Source organism: Eschscholzia californica, unplaced genomic scaffold (assembly GCF_041429995.1).
Source record: "Eschscholzia californica isolate CP2 unplaced genomic scaffold, dmEscCali1.0.p SCAF_6, whole genome shotgun sequence".
Lineage (NCBI taxonomy): Eukaryota > Viridiplantae > Streptophyta > Magnoliopsida > Ranunculales > Papaveraceae > Eschscholzia > Eschscholzia californica.
The window spans coordinates 434,574-454,535 of NW_028238483.1; the positions used below are offsets into that span (position 1 = coordinate 434,574).

Sequence of the window (19,962 nt, forward strand, 5' to 3'; positions counted from 1 at the left end):
ATACCCCCGAAATTACCTAATAGCCACCTGGTTTGTCCTTTTAACCCATTAAATCCCAAAAGTAACCCTTCCTTTTAATTCTTTTTACCATTTAACCCAACCAAAACCCTAATTCATCTATAAATAGCACCTTTCTCCTCCATTAAAACCTAGACTTCAATAACCCTCTCAAATGGCTTCCTTACCTAATTTCTAAGCCACTTCTCTTTCTATCTTCTAACCCTAATCCCCCATTCTTTTTATCTACCTCTTCTACCATTAATAAACCTCTTCTTACTCAATCCCTCTTCTATGAAATCCATCTTTTTCTATCTTCTTCTCTACCACTATTCTTTCTTCCATTAATAGTCTTCCTCTTCTCCCTTCCATATTCTTCTATCATCTTTACCCTATTCATCTCTTCTTTCCAACTTTCTAGATCTAATTTCTTCTTTCCCTTTCTTTTTCTTATTTGGGTTGCAATAAAATAGCTATTACTTGGATTTCTTGGAGTACAATTCTTGAACATAAATGGAGCAAATCTTGGACATCAAAATGGAGATACATGGGAATATGGAATTTGAGCATTCTTGGTGATTTCTTTCCATTAATTTCTTAGTATTTTCATTTATTTTACAATGTCAATGAATGTTATTCTAGATTCCATGTATAGTTAATTTAGCAATCTAAGGTTGTAAATGAAACCCATTTTGGATCTTTATAATACTTGTTCTTGATTAATTAAATCCTTTGATGTGCTTTAATGCCTATTGATTGTTATTTCATGTTGATTCTATAACCTTATTGTCATTCATGTATTATAATTAGATATTTCATGCTTTTATTAATTTATTAGATGAGATATGCCTTTTAGATCTTGAATGATAGTGTAGGAAATTAGTTTTATATGGTAGTCAATCATACATTCTTAATTATAAAATTGTTTCATCTAGAATATAATTCCGGAATCCAAATAGTTCATTATATTGGATCCCGAGTAAATACAAAAGAGATTTAAGTAATTAAGTGCTTGTTTTATAAAGTGAAATTATGTGGTGGATTTTATAACCTTAGATATCTTCTTACCTCTTTCTTCGATAGTTTAGTTAGTTTTATTTGTTTCTTTATTTTACAAATCAATCATCAATTCTATGAAGTGGGGTGTGTGTGTGTTAGTCTAAGTTAGCTAATGACATTTTAATTATTGGGTTAAACCCGCAATCAATATCCGAAGTTACCCACCTATCTCTTGGGACGATACTCGATCTTATTATAAATACTATAACTTGACCCCGTATACTTGCGGGAATAGACCTATTTTTAGGCCCATCACACCTCCAACTTTGGCTACAACTATTTTTTCTTCCTTTCTCCTTCCATCACCCCCTCCATTTTTCATTCTTCTCTCTCTCCTCTCTCTATGTAATCTCCAACTAGTTTGACTGGTTTGGATCCCCAAACTAGGTCGTTTTTCGTTGAGGGAGAAGATCTCTTCGCTGGAACAACTAAAGAGAGAAGAAGAGAGAGAGAGAGAGAGAGAGAGAGAGAGAGAGAGAAGAGAAGGAAAAAAAATGTTCGACAATGACAATTGGGTGCTTCTAAAGGCACCGACCAAAAAACTGTTAGCATCCGGAAATTGTATTGATTCGGGTCAATGGTTATTGACCCGAATTCTCTATAAGCACCAGTTTTTAATGTGGGTGACGTTTACCTTCGTTTACTTCTTCCATCTTCTTCCAAAACCAAATGAATTAAAGCCCTAATTTGTGTATGGGTTTTTGATGGCATTCCATCTATCATTCACGATTACTATGTATGCCAATTTCAGATATGGATCTTCCTGTTCACTATCTTCTTGTTAAATCAAAACCTATATGATTTAAAAACAAACCTTTATAGGAATTGAGACAATCTGTCTACCTTAAATCTTTTAAGCAAATCAAAGAACAAGCAATACCCATTATCACACTGAACAAGAAGATTTGGGAATTGAAAAAAACACAATCCCCATGAGCAGAAAGAACAAGAAAAGGTTTTGAAGATAAAATAACAAGCAATACCCATGATTCGAGCTCGAAAAAAAATAACCACAGAAAGATGAAGAAACAAAAAACCTTAGGGTTTATGCCCTTTCCTTCTTCTTGGATTTTTTTTTCCTTCCAATGTCTGAATTGTACTCCAACATTAGGAACGGAGTCGAGATGAAGAACTACAAGAACAGAAACAGGGGAAAAAAATAATGCGAATTACGTTTTCTTACCTTTTACTCCATTAACGATTTCTTCATCAAAGTCTATAAAGAAGAAATCAAATGAGAAAGTGGCTATAATATCATCGGAAAAGACGAAGATGAAGTGAACAAAATTAATGGCCGATCATCATCATCATTAATGGGTTCGTCTCATGAGATTCATTACTTGAAGAACAGAGAATTGAAGAAGCAGTCTAAATGGAGGAAGAGAGATTGAAACCATGATTTCTCTCACTCGTTATCTGTGGATTGAAATACTCACGGATTGACCAATCCGTAAGTATGTGAATAGAAACGGATTAGCCAATCCGTTTGTATGTGAAGAGTAACAGGTTGGCTAATCCGTGACTTAACGGAAACGAACGGTGAAATCATGGTTTCAATTTACCCTTCCCTTCTTAGTAATCCTATAATTTGTGTGAATGGTAGGTAAAAGAGAAGGTAATTGAATAAAAAATCACTAATGGAGGTGATATCTTGCAGGAAAATACTCAGTTGCTGGTGCCTCTCAAGAATTGATAAACCAGCAACCAAGTTATCACCAAGAAACATGGCCTTCTGGAGATTGAAACCATGATTTCACCTCTTTCTCTCACTCGTCTCTTGTTTTTACTAGAGAAAACATGGCAAGAAGAACAGACAAAGTTATAGATATAAATGACTTGGAAGAAGAGTTTAAGATTGAAAGCAGGATGGTGGAGAATCTAAGAGGCGTAGGAATGTCAAACAAATATTTAGAGAAGGTATGAATAGTTTTAGAGAAAGAAAGTTTGGATTCCCAATTTGGTTCAGATTTTGTAAGAGATGGATGGAGGAGTTAGGGTTAACTCCACTTTGACCGGTGCCTACATAGTTGGACGGTGCTAACAGAAAAAATAGCAGTTAGGCCAGGTGCTAATAGAGTTGGATGCTAACAGCCTTTTGGCTCGGTGCTTTTAGAGCCACCCATGACAATTTCTTGGCGACCTTTGCAGACCTGGAGAAGAAAGGCCAGCGCTTTGGGGAAAGCAAAATAGTTTTCGGGGTTTGAAGACTTGATCAAAATTTGGTCTATTTTGTTTGACAATTTTATTTTTGGGAAAGCAAAATAGCTTCTCCACCTCAGCTCTCTCTCTACCTCACTTCTCTCTCTCCTCCTCATCTTCTCTCTCCCCACCACTCTCTGTCTTCTCCGACAAGTCGCCGGCCGGAAAATTTTCCAGCCGGCAACCATGAAAGAATTTTTTTCACTCTCTCTCTCTCTCTAGAAACTCCGACGAAGGGGTTTCCCTTCGCCGGAGTCCGGTCTGTTGAAGAACATACCAGATCAAGAAAAGGAGGATCTGGACAAAATAGATGAAACGCAAGAGATCCAAGTGAATTGAAAGGAAAAAACAAAGGATAAATTTCACTTTCACTTTAAAGAGGGATGCTATAAAAATAACTCAGTTTATGAAAATGCTTATCTTGATGGGAATCAAGAAAATTCGAAGTTAGAGATACTTAAACTTAAAGAAGATAAAGACCCCCTCTGCTTTGAAAAACCTCTTGTGACTCTTGGTCTGTTCTTCAACAGACCGGGACTCCAGCGAAGGGAAACCCATTCGCCGGAGTTTCTAGAGAGAGAGAGAGAGTTAATTTTTTTTTTTTCATGGTCGTCGGCCAGAAAATTTTCCGGCCGGCGACTTGTCGAAGAAGACAGAGAGGTGAGGTGGAGAGAGAGAGGTGAGGTGAAGTGTTTTTTTTTTTATTTCCCCTTAAAATTTATTTCCCTGGAAAATTTCTAAAATTCTACATATTCCCTTTAAAATTTCACACCCCGGAAAATATTTAGCTTTCCCCAAAGCGCTGGCAAGAAGAAATAGTCACTAAAATCTATTTCCCTCTAACAATTCTGTAAGGACACATTAGAAAAACCACTTTACGACGTCATTAGTTTCTTCCACCTATGCAAGGATCAATTTATTTCTCGCTTTCCATAGGTACCAAGCAACACAAAACCGTAATGTAACTATCTCCTCCTCTTCTTCCCCTGCTATCCAATCACATAAAATATCATGAAAGCTTCTTTGTCCTTCCAATCTCAGGTTAAGTGGTGGACAAATCCATGTTTCTCTTGCCATGCGGCAATTTCTGACTTTCGCACAATGTTAGTCAATGTTTTGTCCCCGTATTTTTTCTCAGGGAAAAGTTCATGACCCGTGGGCCATCTACCTCGAAGCATTTCTCCATCCGGTTTCGTCAATTGTAGAAAGTTCCCGACTGCGGCCTCTGGTAAGAGTTCGGGTCGTGTCTCATTCAAGTGGTTGATCATCTTCTGGCACCACCTCTAAAACGAACCTCATTAACCGTAGTAGGCCCGAAGAAAGCCCAATGAACTTGTTGTTACATATAGGGCACGAGACCGTTATGTGTCTTGGGCCGTCTCGTGTACTGTCGATTTTCTTCTTCTCTCTCTCTCTAATCTCTACAGGTAAGCTCTTGTAGCTGGTTTCCCTAGACCCGCCAATGGATCTCTCCCCAATCTTTGATTTTGTAGGATGTCTAAACGATTTCGATTCTTAAAAACTTTGAAACGCTAGTTTATTTGCTAGGGTTTACAAAAACAACGACATTTTATTTTTAAATTATTACTTCAGATCATCTCTAGGGTTTCATTTTTTTTTTCTGGTTAGGTATGTGGTTTTTGTACTTTAGCTAGTCAGATTAATCGTGTGATATTCCTTATATATTTCTTGACCATCGTTTCTGTGCCTATGCCTGTTTTTTCTTGATTAATTCACCATAATTTGTTAACTCAAGACTTGCATTTTCAACCCTAAATAGTAATTACCCAAAATATAAGCACCCAAAGTTGATATCTTGTTATGAATGTAAAAGGGTACCTCTTTCTAAACTCTTAAAGTTCAAATAGTTTGTGCTAATATCTTGTTAAGAATGTTTGTGATTGCCCATTATATTGGAAATTATTTGAAAATTAGGCTTATTGATGTTTGGGTTTTAGGGTTTACAAGCAAGATGGCTGAACCTCCTTCCAAAGTCTTTCATATTCGTAATGTGGGTCACGAAATATCTGAGGTATTATAGCATATTCTCTCTCTCTCTCTCTAACTAATGAGTAGATAGTGTATGTACATGTCTTTCATTTTGTAGTCTATTTTCTGATAGAATTGCCCTGTAGTAATCCTGATAACAGGAAGTTACTGTAGTTAATTGCTATTACTTACCTCATTAACACGTTGTCCTATTAAGCTTATGTAGCTCATTTCTAGTATTTAACAATTTCTGTCTTCTTCGGGTTATCTGATGAAAAACGGTCATTAAACTTGTACAGATGAAACTGTGATCTTTAACGGTACTTAAATTATTTCTTTTCAGAATGATCTGCTTCAGTTGGTCCAGCCTTTCGGTTCTGTTACAAAGCTAGTTATGTTACGTGCCAAAAATCAGGTTTTTCTCTCTGTTTCCTTTTTGTCTCTCAGAATTTGTAACTTTACATGGTTACTTCGAAATCCGCAATTTCTTTAAAAGGAAGAGAAAAAAAATTGTGCAGTGTATTTTAAAATTTGGTTGATGTATATGCATCGAGGCGCCCTTAAGGCGATTCCCTCTGTTTTCACCTCAAGACGTCTGCATCTACCGACGAAAACAACTGTGCACAAGCATAAAGCATTGATTAAGTTAATGCAGCGTAAGGAGTAGCCGCATTTATATTTCTTGTTTGTTACACACCTAAGTCTTTATATTATTGTAGCAAGTAAAAAGGACTATTTATGTTATATTGTGGTATCATTTATTTTTTCTAAAAGAACAAGTGTACTCCTTTTAGGCATTGGCATTTGCCTCAAGGTCGTGCTTCGCTTTTTCGGAGCAAACCACTTTGAGGTGGAAAACATTAGTTACATTGGAGATACGCCTTCGCACAAGTAGTTCATTATGTTTCATAACCTATCTCAAGATTATAATTATAATTATACATTTTTTCCTACTTTGTGGTACAGGCCCTTCTCCAGATGAATGATCTGCCTTCTGCTGTCAATGCACTGCAATACTACGCAAATGTTCAACCAAGCATCAGGTATGTGATATTGAGATATCTAAATTCTCACTTTTGTCTATATCAACGTGCATCTGTACCATAGTCCTTATGAACTAATCATCGGCCGTCTTTTCATTTTTTATGTGTCATTGTCGCGCATGGTAGTTCAAAATATGTTGAAACTTATGGGTTTTCATAATGGCTAATTAGGGGGAGGAATGTTTACATCCAATTCTCTTCACATCAAGAGCTAACAACTATGGAGCAAAACTCTCAGGGACGCAAGAACGGAGACCAGGTTGGTAATCTGATTGTTAATGGGTATCTTCATTCATTTTTTTTTTTAATTTTGACTGAGTTGGTTCAGCTATCTTCGTGAATTTAACACATAATAAGCAACCAGGACCCAACGCTCTTACGACTTATTTATTTTGTGTGATCACTAAATGTATGGTTTAAAATGTTTGGACTTTATTGGTGTAATCCTAGATTACTAAACTTGAACTACATTCTACCCTGCTCTTAGAGACTTTGGAGGAGTTTGTTTGCAACTAATTTATTTTCCAATGAAAAATTAAGTTAGAATTGAACTCAGTCATGGTGTTCTCAAATAATCAATTAGTTCCTGATTTAAAGAGGAAATTGTGAAAGTAAGTTACTGACAACTTACAAACATATAGGTAGAAGATAGTTATCTTAGTGCTACGTGCTGAATGCTGATGTGGGTTTTGGCAATTCCTGGTCATTTTGGAAAAGTTGCAAGTTAACCTGTTTCTAAGGACATGAGGGTTGAATTAAAAAAAGATTTAGTTATTTTTCACCGAGCAAAAATTCTGATTACTTGTGGAGCAAATATATTTTGTCTCCCTACTTTAACATTTCTGTAAATATTCGAATATGGCATGGTGAGCTACTGTTAAGTAATAATTGTATAGCACTATGTTACTTGTATCATGATTACCTATTCTTGATAGTTCTCTTGTTTCTTTAAATTTATATTCAATATAAAGTTCCGTTGAAACATTGAGTTGACATTCTTTTTCGTGGAGAAGTGAAACTGAAAGTGTCTTTGGTTCTTAAATGATGGCCCTCAGAGCTTCCTTCAAAAAAATATTTATGGTGTCAGATCATTTTCTGTGCAGAGCTAATCTTTTGAAACACTCTTTTATTTTGCGGGGTTACATGGATGAGAGTCCCACTGCCACTGATGCAGCATGACTTACCTGTGACAATGCCACTATTATGCCATTATATTATCCCTCCTTTAAACTTCTACATGTGTTTATTTCTGTAATAAGTTCATCATGTGGAAAATTAAGTTTTACGTCGGCTACTTCAAATTCTATTCTTGCATAATTGGGCGAGGCTCATTTGACATGCTAACCTTTCAATATAACCTGCATTTTTCTGTTATATCTGGCCTCAACCTAAAACATCTAAGGATGAAACACTAATAGAATGTAAATGTTTATTTCCTTACTGTCTTTCACACACTACTTCTTTCTTTGAATTTTAGTGCTTCACTATTTGCTACATATTATAGATTATGCTTCTACAGATTTTTTTTTTTGAAGTTCTCTCTCTTCTATTCTTTATTCATTCTTTATTTCTTCTCTCTCTTCCTTTTCTGGCTCCGTGCTGGTCTGATGTCGGGCGCTCTCAGGATACAGAGCCCAACCGAATCCTCTTAGTTACGATTCATCATATGCTCTATCCTATTACAGTGGAAGTGCTTCATCAAGTATTTTCTCCCCATGGGTTTGTGGAGAAGATTGTCACGTTTCAGAAGTCAGCTGGTCAGCTTCTTCAAGTCTTCTATTTCTCTCTTTCTCTCTATTAATACTACCTTTTCACGCTTTTGCAAATGGTCGATATATTATTAACTGATTGAGTTAAGACCCTCTATGGTTTTACTTTTACCGACAAAAAAAAAGTTAGGAGGGTCTTTCGAACTTATTCATTTGTAAATATGATTTTGTAATCTTCCGATTAAGTACCTCACCATCTCTATTATTAATTTCAACAAGAACATGTACAAGCTAAAAAAGTTGTTTCAGATCCCTTGTGGACTCTGGAGCCTTATTTTCATTTCTGTTGCTCATTCACTTGTTTACTTCAAAGAACGGTCTGCATATGTGTAGGCTTTCAAGCCCTAATCCAGTTTCAGTTACGCCAGAACGCTATTTCGGCAAGAGATGCTCTTCAAGTATGTATATTATTCACATATTCACATAAATTGCATTACAAGTAAATGTTTTAAAGTCATTGTCTTGAATTTTAAGAAGTTAACACATGGTCACATCAATTTAGGGACGGAATATCTATGATGGCTGCTGTCAGCTGGATGTTCAGTTCTCAAAGTACGTTCTCTTTACCATTTTTATTGCCTAGAGTTCATTTTGGCATGCTGTTCCTGGTGATTCTTATATTTTATTTTTCTTCTCACTTTCAGCCTCAGTGAGTTACAAGTCAACTATAATAATGAGCGCTCAAGGTACGATGGCTTCTTGGACTCTGGTTTCTTTTACTCTTTCACCCTCTTACTACTCTGAATAAATATTGCTCTCTCTCTCTCTCTCTCTCTCTCTCTCTCTCTCTCTCTCTCTCGCTTCTTATATGTATAATATACACAGACACACATCAAGTTTTAGCGAGCCTGAAAGCTGCAACAAAATAAGAAAACATTATGAAGATTCAACTCCGATCCTAAAAACTGAGATTTATCTCTAATCCGAAAAGTTGAGCTGTTAAATATATATATATATATATATATATATATATATATATATATAATATTATGATCAAACTGTATGCATGCCAAGCTTTCTTACAAGTAGAAGGAACCCCCTAATGTAATGTTTTGAAAACAAATGGTTTTAAGCCTCGAAGCTACACTGGTAAGTAAGGTGAAAACTGAAATGTAGCTTGTGGGAAAGACCAAGACATACCCTTGTTTCAGTCTCAAAATTTGATCGGCATTCTGTAAACCGTGAAGTTTCTTATTTCTTTTGTTTATTTCTCTTGATATCTTTATGGTGTTAAAACGCGGCGAATAGGTGGGAAACAATCAGGAAACAACCACTAAATACAAGAACTAACGAAACAACCAAACATCAACGTCATATTAAGGGTTATCATCAATTGTTTAACTAATAAATATCATAGGAAAGGGTTGGATGGTACTTTAAATAATGTGGTCAACCCTGATTCACCAAAAAACATGATATGAAAAGAGTTGGTAAGAAGATCCAATCTTTTAGAAAACGTTTTTCGGTTTTCCTGCCCCAAGGCAGTTTGCTCTGAAAAAGCGAAGCACCGCCTCGAGGCGTAAGCTTTGATGCGTAAAAGGCGTACACTGACTCACTGAGCCTTTCAGAAACATAAATGATTTGACCTTTATGTCAAAGGTAAGATAATATAGTCTTTTTCTACAATATATAAAGACTTTACAGTCAAAGAAACAAGAAATATTAATGTTGTTACTTCTTATCAAGGAATGAAAAGTCGATATATTTTGTTCCTGATTGCCAAAACATATCAGTTTTTCAGATTAGGTAAACGAAAAAGAACTTGCATAAATGTCATGCAGATTTTCCATCGAAACCTTACGATGTTTCAGTTTAGATTTCGAATATTCAAAATTTGACAGAAGGAAAAGGCCTTTATCTTTTCTTCTCCATCTTTTGGTGGATTTCTCCAAAATTTTCTTTTCCCTCTATTTCATTATTCTTTATCTTCTCAGTGAAACCCCATGAAATCTGCATGTTTGAGAAGATTTGAGATGGGTTGAACCCTTGAGAGAGAAAATTCAGCGAGAGTAAGAAGAATAAAATGTTCGGTCTGTCACTTCACTAGTTCACTTAAACTCTAATCTATTTGGGTTAGGGAAGTTTTAAAGGTGCCCCTATAAGTGTTGAAGGTGCCTCCGTCAAGGCAAATTTGAGTGGAGTTTGTGGAAAGGAGGCGCCTTTAAACCTTCCCTTTGGGTTGTGTTTTGTTGAGAGAAGTTAAATCACTTTTTCTACTTTATTTTGTTTTATTTTTTAGTCGATATGATAATTTAGTTTAATAATTTACCTCCCTCTACGTTGACTATATTCATTTTACCCCCCAAACTAACTGTGTGGTTGTCGATACCTCCTCAAATTAACAGATTCAGTTAAAATTTCGCTAACGTGTTTCATGCTTACCCCTGTAGTAATTATTTTAATTGTTAACGGTAAAAATATAAAATAACATCTTTGTAATGCTTAATTAATAATTATATTTATGGTTTTAAAGAAGTCTTGTTATGTACAATTGTTTTATATTTCTGACAAATCCGTAAATTTATAAAGTTTCCTCACTGACCAAAACATTTCCGCAAACATTTCCATTTTTGGGTCGGCCAAAATTTCCACCGAAACCTAAATTTCATTCCTTGCTTCTTATGCTGCATTAACTTAAAAGATGCGTGTAAGTTTTGTTCTTTCATGTGCACGCATATGACTCAAGGTGAAAACAGACGCCTCGCCTTGAGTCGTGGCTCGAGGCGTATGCATCTACTGAATTTGAAAACAATAAGAAGAGCAAGAGGCTCCTTATTCTTCTGGAAATGCCACAATAGCCTATTACTTTTCGATGCTGCTCTTTAACTTCATGATCACATGGTTCTGAGTTCAGTTTTTGGTGCATATATTTTAGGATTATTTTCTCTTTTGCACCATCCAGACTGCAGATAGGTTGTCCTTTCCACCCATTAGTCCAATTGTGAACAGTCGAACCTTGGAGTTTGGGTTGCTCTAAGTCTAATACCAAATTTAAGTATCCAAGTAGAATAAAGTAACCTTCCAGATCTTGACTTATCAACGCTGAAGTAGTTAACATAAAAAAGTTTCTTATCTTCTTCCTTTGTAAGTCTAACCAAGTATGCCTCCTGTAAATGAAAATTTTCCTCGTGAAGAGTTATTTCTATTATTAAGAAGAGTTCGGAGTCATATCAAATTAACCACACAGCATATTTATCTGGAAGTTTACCTGATTTTAGTGTCTATATTATGATCCTGATTGTGTTGCTGAAAATTCCTCTTTCCGAGTGCAGAGATTTCACAAATCCTTCTTTGCCTTCTGAACAGCAAGGGAGATCTTCACTAGTATGTGTGGTTGTTGAATATTATTTTCTTATAAAAAAGAGTACCATTTTCTAGTTTGTCTTTGTAGTCTGGCTGATATCTTATCAATGGCCTTTCTTGTAGTCTACAAAAAAAATTTCATCTTCATTTTTCTTTGCTAAATTGTTATCTGTTCCTGCTTTTTGCCTAACAGTCTGGTTACGGTGATGGTGGGGGAATATATGGACTTCAACCCCCTGGAGCCAGAGCAGGTGCATATTTCTTTGTATGACATAAGTTATTAGTTAGCTAAGCCACAACTGGCTGATCTGAATGTGTTGTATTGTTTCTTTCAGCCGCTTTTCCTCAGGTTCGTGTTGCTCAGGCTATAATCTGACTGCTATCCAGGTTTTCTTGTTTTGTGCTACTGGTTTCAATGTTAAGTTTCTTCGTGTTTGTAGTACTTGTTCGGAAACTACTGTACCTAGTTTTATTCCTTATCCAAGTGGCACACTCTAAAGGGATTGTGTGTACGTGTATCACGACCTTTCCCAAAGATACTATGGCCTAACACTTTTGCTGCTGTATTTTTTCACACGACCTATTTTGCTGCATTCTCTTGGCTGCGGCGAAAGAAAAATAACTGTAAATAGCCCCTAACTTGACCCCCTCACCTCTTCAATCTTGACCAAGTTACTCCTGTAAATTTGAACATTCTCCTTAGTTGATGTAAGAAATAGACAGAATTGAGCATTACTATAGTCAGCAATCAAATCCTAGGATTTTTTTAAAATTTTGTATGTGCGCCAAGTGACCGGAGGAAAGCAGAGTTGGGATTTATGAATCTTATGGAATTCTCTATCGGTTTTCAAATAGATCCCAAGGAACCATATGTTAGAATTTCGTATTCCATATGATAATTTTTTAGAAGTCGTAAAAACTCATGTTGCCTTCATCCAAATATCCCTAGCCCCACATCAATGCAACTCTAAATAAGATCAAAACTTCAAGGAGTTGAATGATCATCAGATCTCATATGAGGGAGTTAAATTTGCTACTGATGATCATTTTTATTTCATATTTGTCTCCATAGGCAATCTTAAATGAATTTCTTTGTTCACTTTTCGTTATTGTTTAGATGGGAAATGCTGCAGCAATTGCAGCTGCATTTGGGGGAGGGTTGCCTCCTGGTATAAGTGGTACTAACGAAAGGTGTACTGTCCTGGTCTCCAACTTAAATTCTGATGTAAGTCAAACTTCTTCTTCTTCTTCTTCTTCAAGTCCGTGTGATGTTATATTTTAGTAACTTCTTTCCGGTTATATTCATCGCAGAAAGTTGACGAGGATAAGCTCTTCAACCTTTTCTCCATTTATGGGAACATCGTAAGAATTAAACTTCTCCGGAACAAACCAGATCATGCACTTGTACAAATGGGTGATGGCTTCCAGGCTGAATTGGCTGTTCACTTTTTGAAGGTCTGATTTCCTTGTCCCACTTTCGAGGTCCATCATTTGTTATTTTGTTATATTGAGTTTAGTTTCGTCTGAGTCCTCTAGTTATGTACGGGACAAATTGATTTATTTAGTAATTGTCGGACCCGTATTTTTTTTTATAATTTTTGTGTAGGGGGCGATGCTTTTTGGTAAACGATTAGAGGTTAACTTCTCGAAGCATCCAACCATCACAACAGCTCCAGACACACACGAATACTCGAACTCAAACCTGAACCGATACAATAGGAATGCATCAAAGAATTACAGATACTGCTGCTCGCCGACAAAGATGATCCATCTCTCTACACTTCCGCAGGATATCTCAGAGGAAGACATTATGTCTCACTTCGAAGAGCATGGGACCATTGTCAATACCAAATTGTTTGAGGCCAATGGGAAGAAGCAGGCTCTGGTCCTGTTTGAGACTGAGGAGCAAGCTACCGAAGCCCTTGTTTGCAAGCATGCTACCTCCATTGACGGCTCCATCATCCGGATTTCCTTTTCTCAGTTGCAGAGCATATAAGAGCATAATCTTCTTCTATAACCTTTGTTTCCTTGTGATGTTACTTTGCAGCAGAATTTGTGGCTTGTTAGATACTTTCATTTCTCTCTTCAGTCTGCCATGTCTGTGTATGTGAAAGTCAGCGTTTGAAGTTGCTTTTACTCTTATCACCCTGTAGAACTTATATCTATTATCACTATAACCATTAATTATCGGAGAATGTCACTCAATAATGTAAACTGGAATTTGGGAACTTAAACTATTGGTTGTTTTAGCTGGAATGACTTGGGAACCATTTTGAAAGGTCATGTCTAGGGGAAATAAAGATATTTTCCGGGGAAGAAAGTTTTGGGTTGTAACAAGTTTTGATTGTTTCTTTCAAACACTACCAAGTTTTTATTTTCTTCTTCCTCCATCTCCTCTCTCACCACTATCAATTTCGGTGGCAACAACTCTGGTCATCTCTCTCCATCCATCTGTCTCTTCTCTTCTCTCTTTCTATTTTTTTTCATGGACTTTGATAAGTGAAGAAGTGTTGTTGACTCTTCCAGATGCAATCTATAACATATTTAGTTAGTAATCTAGTAGTAGTTTACTTAGTCAATAATCTTAGCCACTACTGGTTAGTGGACTCCATTTAATTAGGATAGTTTGAATTAGTCAGAAACTTGTTAGTGGGTTCCTAAGTTTTAGGATTTAATTGTTACAAGACTTATATATAGTCCTTGCTATGAGGAATAAAGCACCGAGAGTTTTCTTAATATCTGTCTCCTTCTCCTTCTTTTACTTTTCCAATTCCATCTATTTCATTCACAAATTCTATCATATCAATTGGTACCAGAGCCAGGTTAGGTAATGGACACTCGTAGCAAATCTAACCAGAGCCAGGTTAGGTAATGGACACTCGTAGCAAATCTAACGCTGAATTTCGCAATGATGTTAATGAGGCCTTGGCTCGACATGAGTCCAGGTTCGATCAAATTAATGTTGCACTACAGTCAGTGTTAACCGAGTTACAAGCTTTGCGTGTTTCTCGCAATAATCAAACCACACAAGCTGAGATTAACCCATTTTATACTGGAGAACCATCTCATACCTCAAACGCCGGGAGGTCCTTCAACCAAAACGACCATCGACAACTCAAGCTGCAATTTCCAAAATTCAATGGAGAAGACCCAAATGCCTGGATCTACAAGGCAGAGCAATTTTTTGAATTTCAGAATATCAACCATGATCAACGAGTCCAGTTAGCCTCCTTCCACCTGGAAGGAATCGCCTTGCAATGGCACCGATGGTTCATGAAGTTTAGAGGACCACAATCATGGGAGGAGTTCACCAAAGCAATGCTCCTTCGCTTTGGACCAACTGACTATGAAGATCCATCTGAAGCTCTCACCCGTCTCCGACAAACTTCGACTGTAGCAATCTACCAGGAAGCTTTTGAAAAACTTTCTCACCGGGTTGATGGCCTACCCGAATCCTTTCTTGTTGGTTGTTTTATTGCAGGACTTCGAGATGAAATTCGCCTAGATGTGAAGATTAAACAGCCCAAGACAGTGGCAGATGCCATAGGAGTTGCTCGACTAATCGAAGAAAGAAATCTACTTCAGAAGAAGTCGAGTTACCAGACTCGATTCCAACCAGCAAGTGCAACAGCAAGAACCAATTCCAACTCTACTCCAGGAGTATTAGGCGCTCCACCTGCTCAAAGAGGAAATCCAAATGGGAATGTTAATCCAGCCACATTTCGACGAATCACTAGTCAGGTGGCGAGAGAACGTCGTGATAAAGGACTATGTTACTATTGTGATGAGAAGTTTAGCCCCGGTCATCGATGTGAACGCCCTCAAATATTTATGATAGATGAATTGAGTCAATTAAATGTTAACAAGGATGAACAACCTGAAATCGATAAGGAAAATCAGGAGATTATGCCAGAAATCTCCTTTCATGCAATATCTGGAGCCGATCATCCCAAGACTATCCGTTTAATGGGCAAGATAAAAAGCAAGAATGTGACAGTACTTATAGATGGTGGCAGTACCCATAATTTCATTGATCAAGCAATAGTCACAAAACATGGATTACCTGTTATTCGATCAAAAAGACTTCAAGTCATGGTAGCAAACAAAGAAAAGATAGAATGCAAGGGATTGTGCCGAGCCCTCACAATTAACATCCAAGGTAAACTGATCACAACTGACTATTATGTGCTTCCTGTTGTAGCTTGCCAAATGGTTCTAGGAGTTCAGTGGTTGGAGACCCTTGGACCCATAGAGATGGACTATAAAAAACTGACTATGACCTACAAAGTTGGGGAAGAGTCCTTCACATTCCGAGGTATAAGGCACACAACTTTAGAAGTCTTAACGGGCAAAGAACTCAATTATCTTCAAGGTACTGGATTTTTATTCCAATTTTCATTTTCTCCTGATGTGTCACATCCAAGTTCCCAACCGTCTAGCATAATTGATATCTTAACTGAGTTTAAGGAAGTATTTGGTGCCCCACATAGCTTACCACCTCAAAGATCACATGACCACCGCATACCATTACAACCGAACATTGAATCAGTGAGTGTGAGACCATATCGGCACCCTTACTACCAAAAAACAGAAATAGAGAAGATGGTGAAAGAACTACTACAATCAGGTTTAATAAGGCCTAGTAATAACCCATTTTCATCGCCTGTGTTATTAGTGAAGAAGGCGGGTGGCGAGTGGCGATTTTGTGTTGACTACCGAGCTTTAAACCGTATCACGGTTAAAGACAAATACCTGATTCCAGTAATTGATGAACTCCTTGATGAACTTCACGGAGCCCAATTCTTCTCCAAGTTAGACTTGAGGTCGGGATATCATCAGATTCGGGTGCAAGAAGATGATATTGCGAAAACAGCGTTTAGAACACATGAAGGACACTATGAGTTCGTTGTAATGCCGTTCGGCCTTACCAATGCACCCTCCACTTTTCAGAGCCTCATGAATGACCTGTTCCGTCCGTATCTCAGGAAGTTTATCTTGGTTTTCTTTGACGACATCCTAATTTATTCCAAGACGTGGGAAGACCATCTTTCGCATCTCAGGGCAGTTCTTAATATCTTAAAAGCTAATCAATTGTTTGCTAAAGAATCCAAGTGCAGGTTTGGTGTTTCTCAGGTAGATTATTTGGGGCATATCATTTCAAAACATGGAGTGGCTGTAGACCCTACAAAAATACAAGTTGTTCTTGACTGGCCCACTCCTTCTACAACAAAGGGGTTGCGGGGTTTTCTCGGACTAGCAGGGTACTACCGAAAATTTATTCGTAATTTCGGAGGCATTGCAGCTCCGTTAACTCAACTATTATCCAAGGACGGATTCATATGGAATGGAGCAGCTGAAACAACCTTCAAGAGGCTAAAAGAAACCTTAACATCACCACCAGTACTTGGTCTTCCAGATTTCTCTCAACGTTTTGTGATCGAATGTGACGCTAGTGGAACAGGAATTGGAGCAGTTCTCTCGCAAAATAATCGACCAATTGCTTATTTCAGTGAAGCTTTAAAAGGGTCAGCCTTGTTATTGTCGACTTATGAAAAAGAAATGTTAGCCATGGTGAAATCGATCCAAAAGTGGCGTCCGTATCTCTTAGGCAAGCCATTCACTGTTCGAACCGATCAGAGGAGCCTTAAATATCTACTTGAGCAACGAATTACTACTCCAGCACACACTAAATGGCTTTCCAAGATCCTTGGATATGATTATGAGATAGAGTACAAATCTGGACCCGAAAATCAAGCAGCTGACTCCCTTTCTCGGGTGGTTGAATTTCAGTTCTTATCTATTTCTATGCCACGTGCAGATTGGTGGAGCAAGTTACAGGAAGAAGTGCGACAAGATTCATTCTAGAAGAAACTAAGTCAGGCTCATTCATCTTCCGAGTTAGCACAACGAGATGGGGTTTGGTTCAAAAATGGCAAAATCTACTTGAATCCAAGTTCATCCTTAACTAAACAAGTCATAGAAGATTGCCACTCATCTCCAACAGGAGGACACTTTGGTTTCAACAAAACACTCGCTCGCATCAAACTCAGTTTTTGGTGGCTTAACATGAGGCGAGTGGTGAAAGAGTTTCTACAACATTGTAGTATATGTCAAAAGTATAAAACTGATTGCATGAAACCAGCAGGTTTACTTCAACCCTTACCGATACCTATCCAGATGTGGACTGAAGTATCAATGGATTTTATCGAAGGACTGCCCCCTTCAAACGGTCACACAGTCATCATGGTAGTGGTTGATCGTTTAACCAAATATGCTCATTTCGTGGCTTTAAAGCACCCTTATACCGCTGTCACTGTTGCTAAGGCTTTTATTCTCAACGTAGTTCGCCTCCATGGTATTCCAAAATCAATAGTAAGTGATCGGGACAAGGTGTTTATAAGTTCGTTTTGGAAAACCTTGTTTCAGTTACACGGTACCAAGCTTTGTATGAGTTCCAGTTACCATCCACAAACGGATGGCCAAACTGAGGTAGTTAATCGTACTTTGGAACAATATTTGCGATGCTTTGCTGGTGATCAACCACGAAAATGGATAGAATGGATTCCCTGGGCTGAATTCAGCTATAATACATCCATTCATTCCTCCACTAAAATGACACCATTCGAAGCGGTTTATGGTATCCCTCCACCAAATATTCTTAGTTACATCCCAGGCACTTCGCGCATTCAAGCGGTTGATGAGTACCTTCGTGATCGTGACACCATTTTACGTGTATTACGTCATAATTTGTCATTGGCTAGTCAACGAATGAAATGTCAAGCTGACCAGAAACGAAGGGAGGTCTCCTTTGAGATTGGTGATTATGTGTACCTTAAGCTCCAACCATATCGTCAAACGTCGGTGGCCTTTCGATCTTCAATAAAGCTTGCTCCACGTTTTTTTTGGGCCTTATCAAATTACTGCAAAATTGGGTACAGTGGCCTATCGGTTAGCACTTCCTCCAGGTTCTCAAATTCACAATGTATTCCATGTGAGCTTGTTGCGCAAACATTTGGGACCAATTCCGACTATAACTCAAGCTCAACTGTCTCCTGTTTCTGATGATTTGGTAATAATACCACAACCTGAATTTGTACTTGATCGACGAGTTGTTCAAAAAGGGAAATATCGCCCAAGGTCCGAGATTTTAGTTAAGTGGAAAGGAGCTCCAAAGGAAGATGCAACCTGGGAGAACGAATGGCGCTTCACCAAGTCGTATCCAGATTTTGATCCTTGCGGACAAGGATCTCTAAGGGGGGAGGAATGATAAGTGAAGAAGTGTTGTTGACTCTTCCAGATGCAATCTATAACATATTTAGTTAGTAATCTAGTAGTAGTTTACTTAGTCAATAATCTTAGCCACTACTTGTTAGTGGACTCCATTTAATTAGGATAGTTTGAATTAGTCAGAAACTTGTTAGTGGGTTCCTAAGTTTTAGGATTTAATTGTTACAAGACTATTATATATAGTCCTTGCTATGAGGAATAAAGCACCGAGAGTTTTCTTAATATCTGTCTCCTTCTCCTTCTTTTACTTTTCCAATTCCATCTATTTCATTCACAAATTCTATCATATCAGACTTCGATAAATCATACTCGGGAACTGAATTTAGGTTGAACTCATGAACATCATCTTGATTTAGGGCATTCACAGAACGATGAACTAGCTCGTACTCGACTCGTGAAATTGCACCACTACAGAGTCATGGTCATAATCATGGTGACCAGAATGAGTTAGATGTAAGTCGAAATCGAATTCCTGAAACTAATCATGGGCATGTTGGCGGGAATCATGAACATCAACTAGTTATTTCTACACATAATCATAACTTGGCTATGGGAGGAAACCATGAAATGGTTGTTTCAGGAAGTGATGAACTTGATCAGAATCTCGATTTAGTTATGGATCAGAACCAGGAGAGGAGTCTAGTAAATTCTGATGATATGGTTGATGAACATCATTTAGTTCTTAGTACTCCCGTTGTTCAATCCCGTGCTCTAGTCTTTGTACTGAATGGAGCATATTTTTATGTAATATATGTTGTTATTGTGATAAAAGGCGTTCATCTACTTGTTTCTGACTATATCAGTATAATATATGTTGGTTTGTTACTTCTTATCATGGTTACAAATATTGTTCTTATCCCATTCCTTCGTGTTTTCGACCATATTTTACACCTGGACGTGGTTACCATTATATATTTCTACATTCACGTGGCTACGTGGGTCATCATCCGAACCTTACCTCCCTATATTTATTTAGAATAAACATGGAAAAAAGAGAGAGAGAATATGAGAAACAGAAGAAAGTTAATTTACTTGCATGAAATTCATTGGTTGAAAGGAATCGGTAAAGGGGCATGAAGCTGCACAAACTATATTTCAGAAAATTAAGTGGAGAAAATATCCAATTGATTTATAGAATATCAGACCCAATTGATGTTGGGGTCCCTCTTTATAATAAAAGGACTCCGAGTTGGAATAGGATTTCCCTTATTCTTTGTTCAGGGAAAAAAAATAAAAACTTCTATTTTTTCAAGCCTAAAAAGGAATTCCTATTTCTATTGGTAAACCTCCCTAGTTATCATTGTAAAAGGGAATGA

General features: G+C 37.4%; 1 protein-coding gene across 4 annotated transcripts; it reads left to right on the plus strand.

The window, feature by feature from the left end:
* The first annotated feature begins 4,330 nt into the window (after positions 1–4,330).
* On the plus strand, positions 4,331–13,608 carry LOC147530680 (polypyrimidine tract-binding protein homolog 3-like). Of its 4 annotated transcripts, none has more exons than XM_086648181.1 (15): positions 4,563–4,682; positions 5,214–5,287; positions 5,588–5,659; positions 6,211–6,287; positions 6,459–6,546; positions 7,912–8,044; positions 8,390–8,454; positions 8,559–8,608; positions 8,701–8,742; positions 11,329–11,380; positions 11,553–11,610; positions 11,695–11,708; positions 12,477–12,584; positions 12,671–12,814; positions 12,966–13,608. In XM_086648181.1, the coding sequence occupies exons 1-15, from the start codon at positions 4,583–4,585 to the stop codon at positions 13,353–13,355; spliced, it is 1,467 nt and encodes a 488-aa protein (XP_086504307.1). In that variant the 5' UTR covers positions 4,563–4,582; the 3' UTR covers positions 13,356–13,608. The 4 variants fall into 4 exon arrangements, with proteins under 4 accessions (XP_086504308.1, XP_086504307.1, XP_086504310.1 ...); XM_086648183.1 differs by lacking the exon at positions 4,563–4,682 and adding an exon at positions 4,708–4,884; XM_086648182.1 differs by lacking the exon at positions 11,695–11,708 and having other exon boundaries at positions 4,331–4,682; positions 11,553–11,624.
* The last annotated feature ends 6,354 nt before the right edge of the window (positions 13,609–19,962 follow it).

Excerpts from the sequence above, each read along its gene's own strand:
- LOC147530680 (XM_086648182.1), top strand. The coding sequence starts at position 4,583 with ATGAACTTGTTGTTACATATAGGGCACGAGACCGTTATGTGTCTTGGG. Across the intron at positions 5,288-5,587 it reads TGGGTCACGAAATATCTGAG|AATGATCTGCTTCAGTTGGT; the intron begins GTATTATAGCAT and ends ATTTCTTTTCAG. Across the intron at positions 6,547-7,911 it reads GACGCAAGAACGGAGACCAG|GATACAGAGCCCAACCGAAT; the intron begins GTTGGTAATCTG and ends GGGCGCTCTCAG.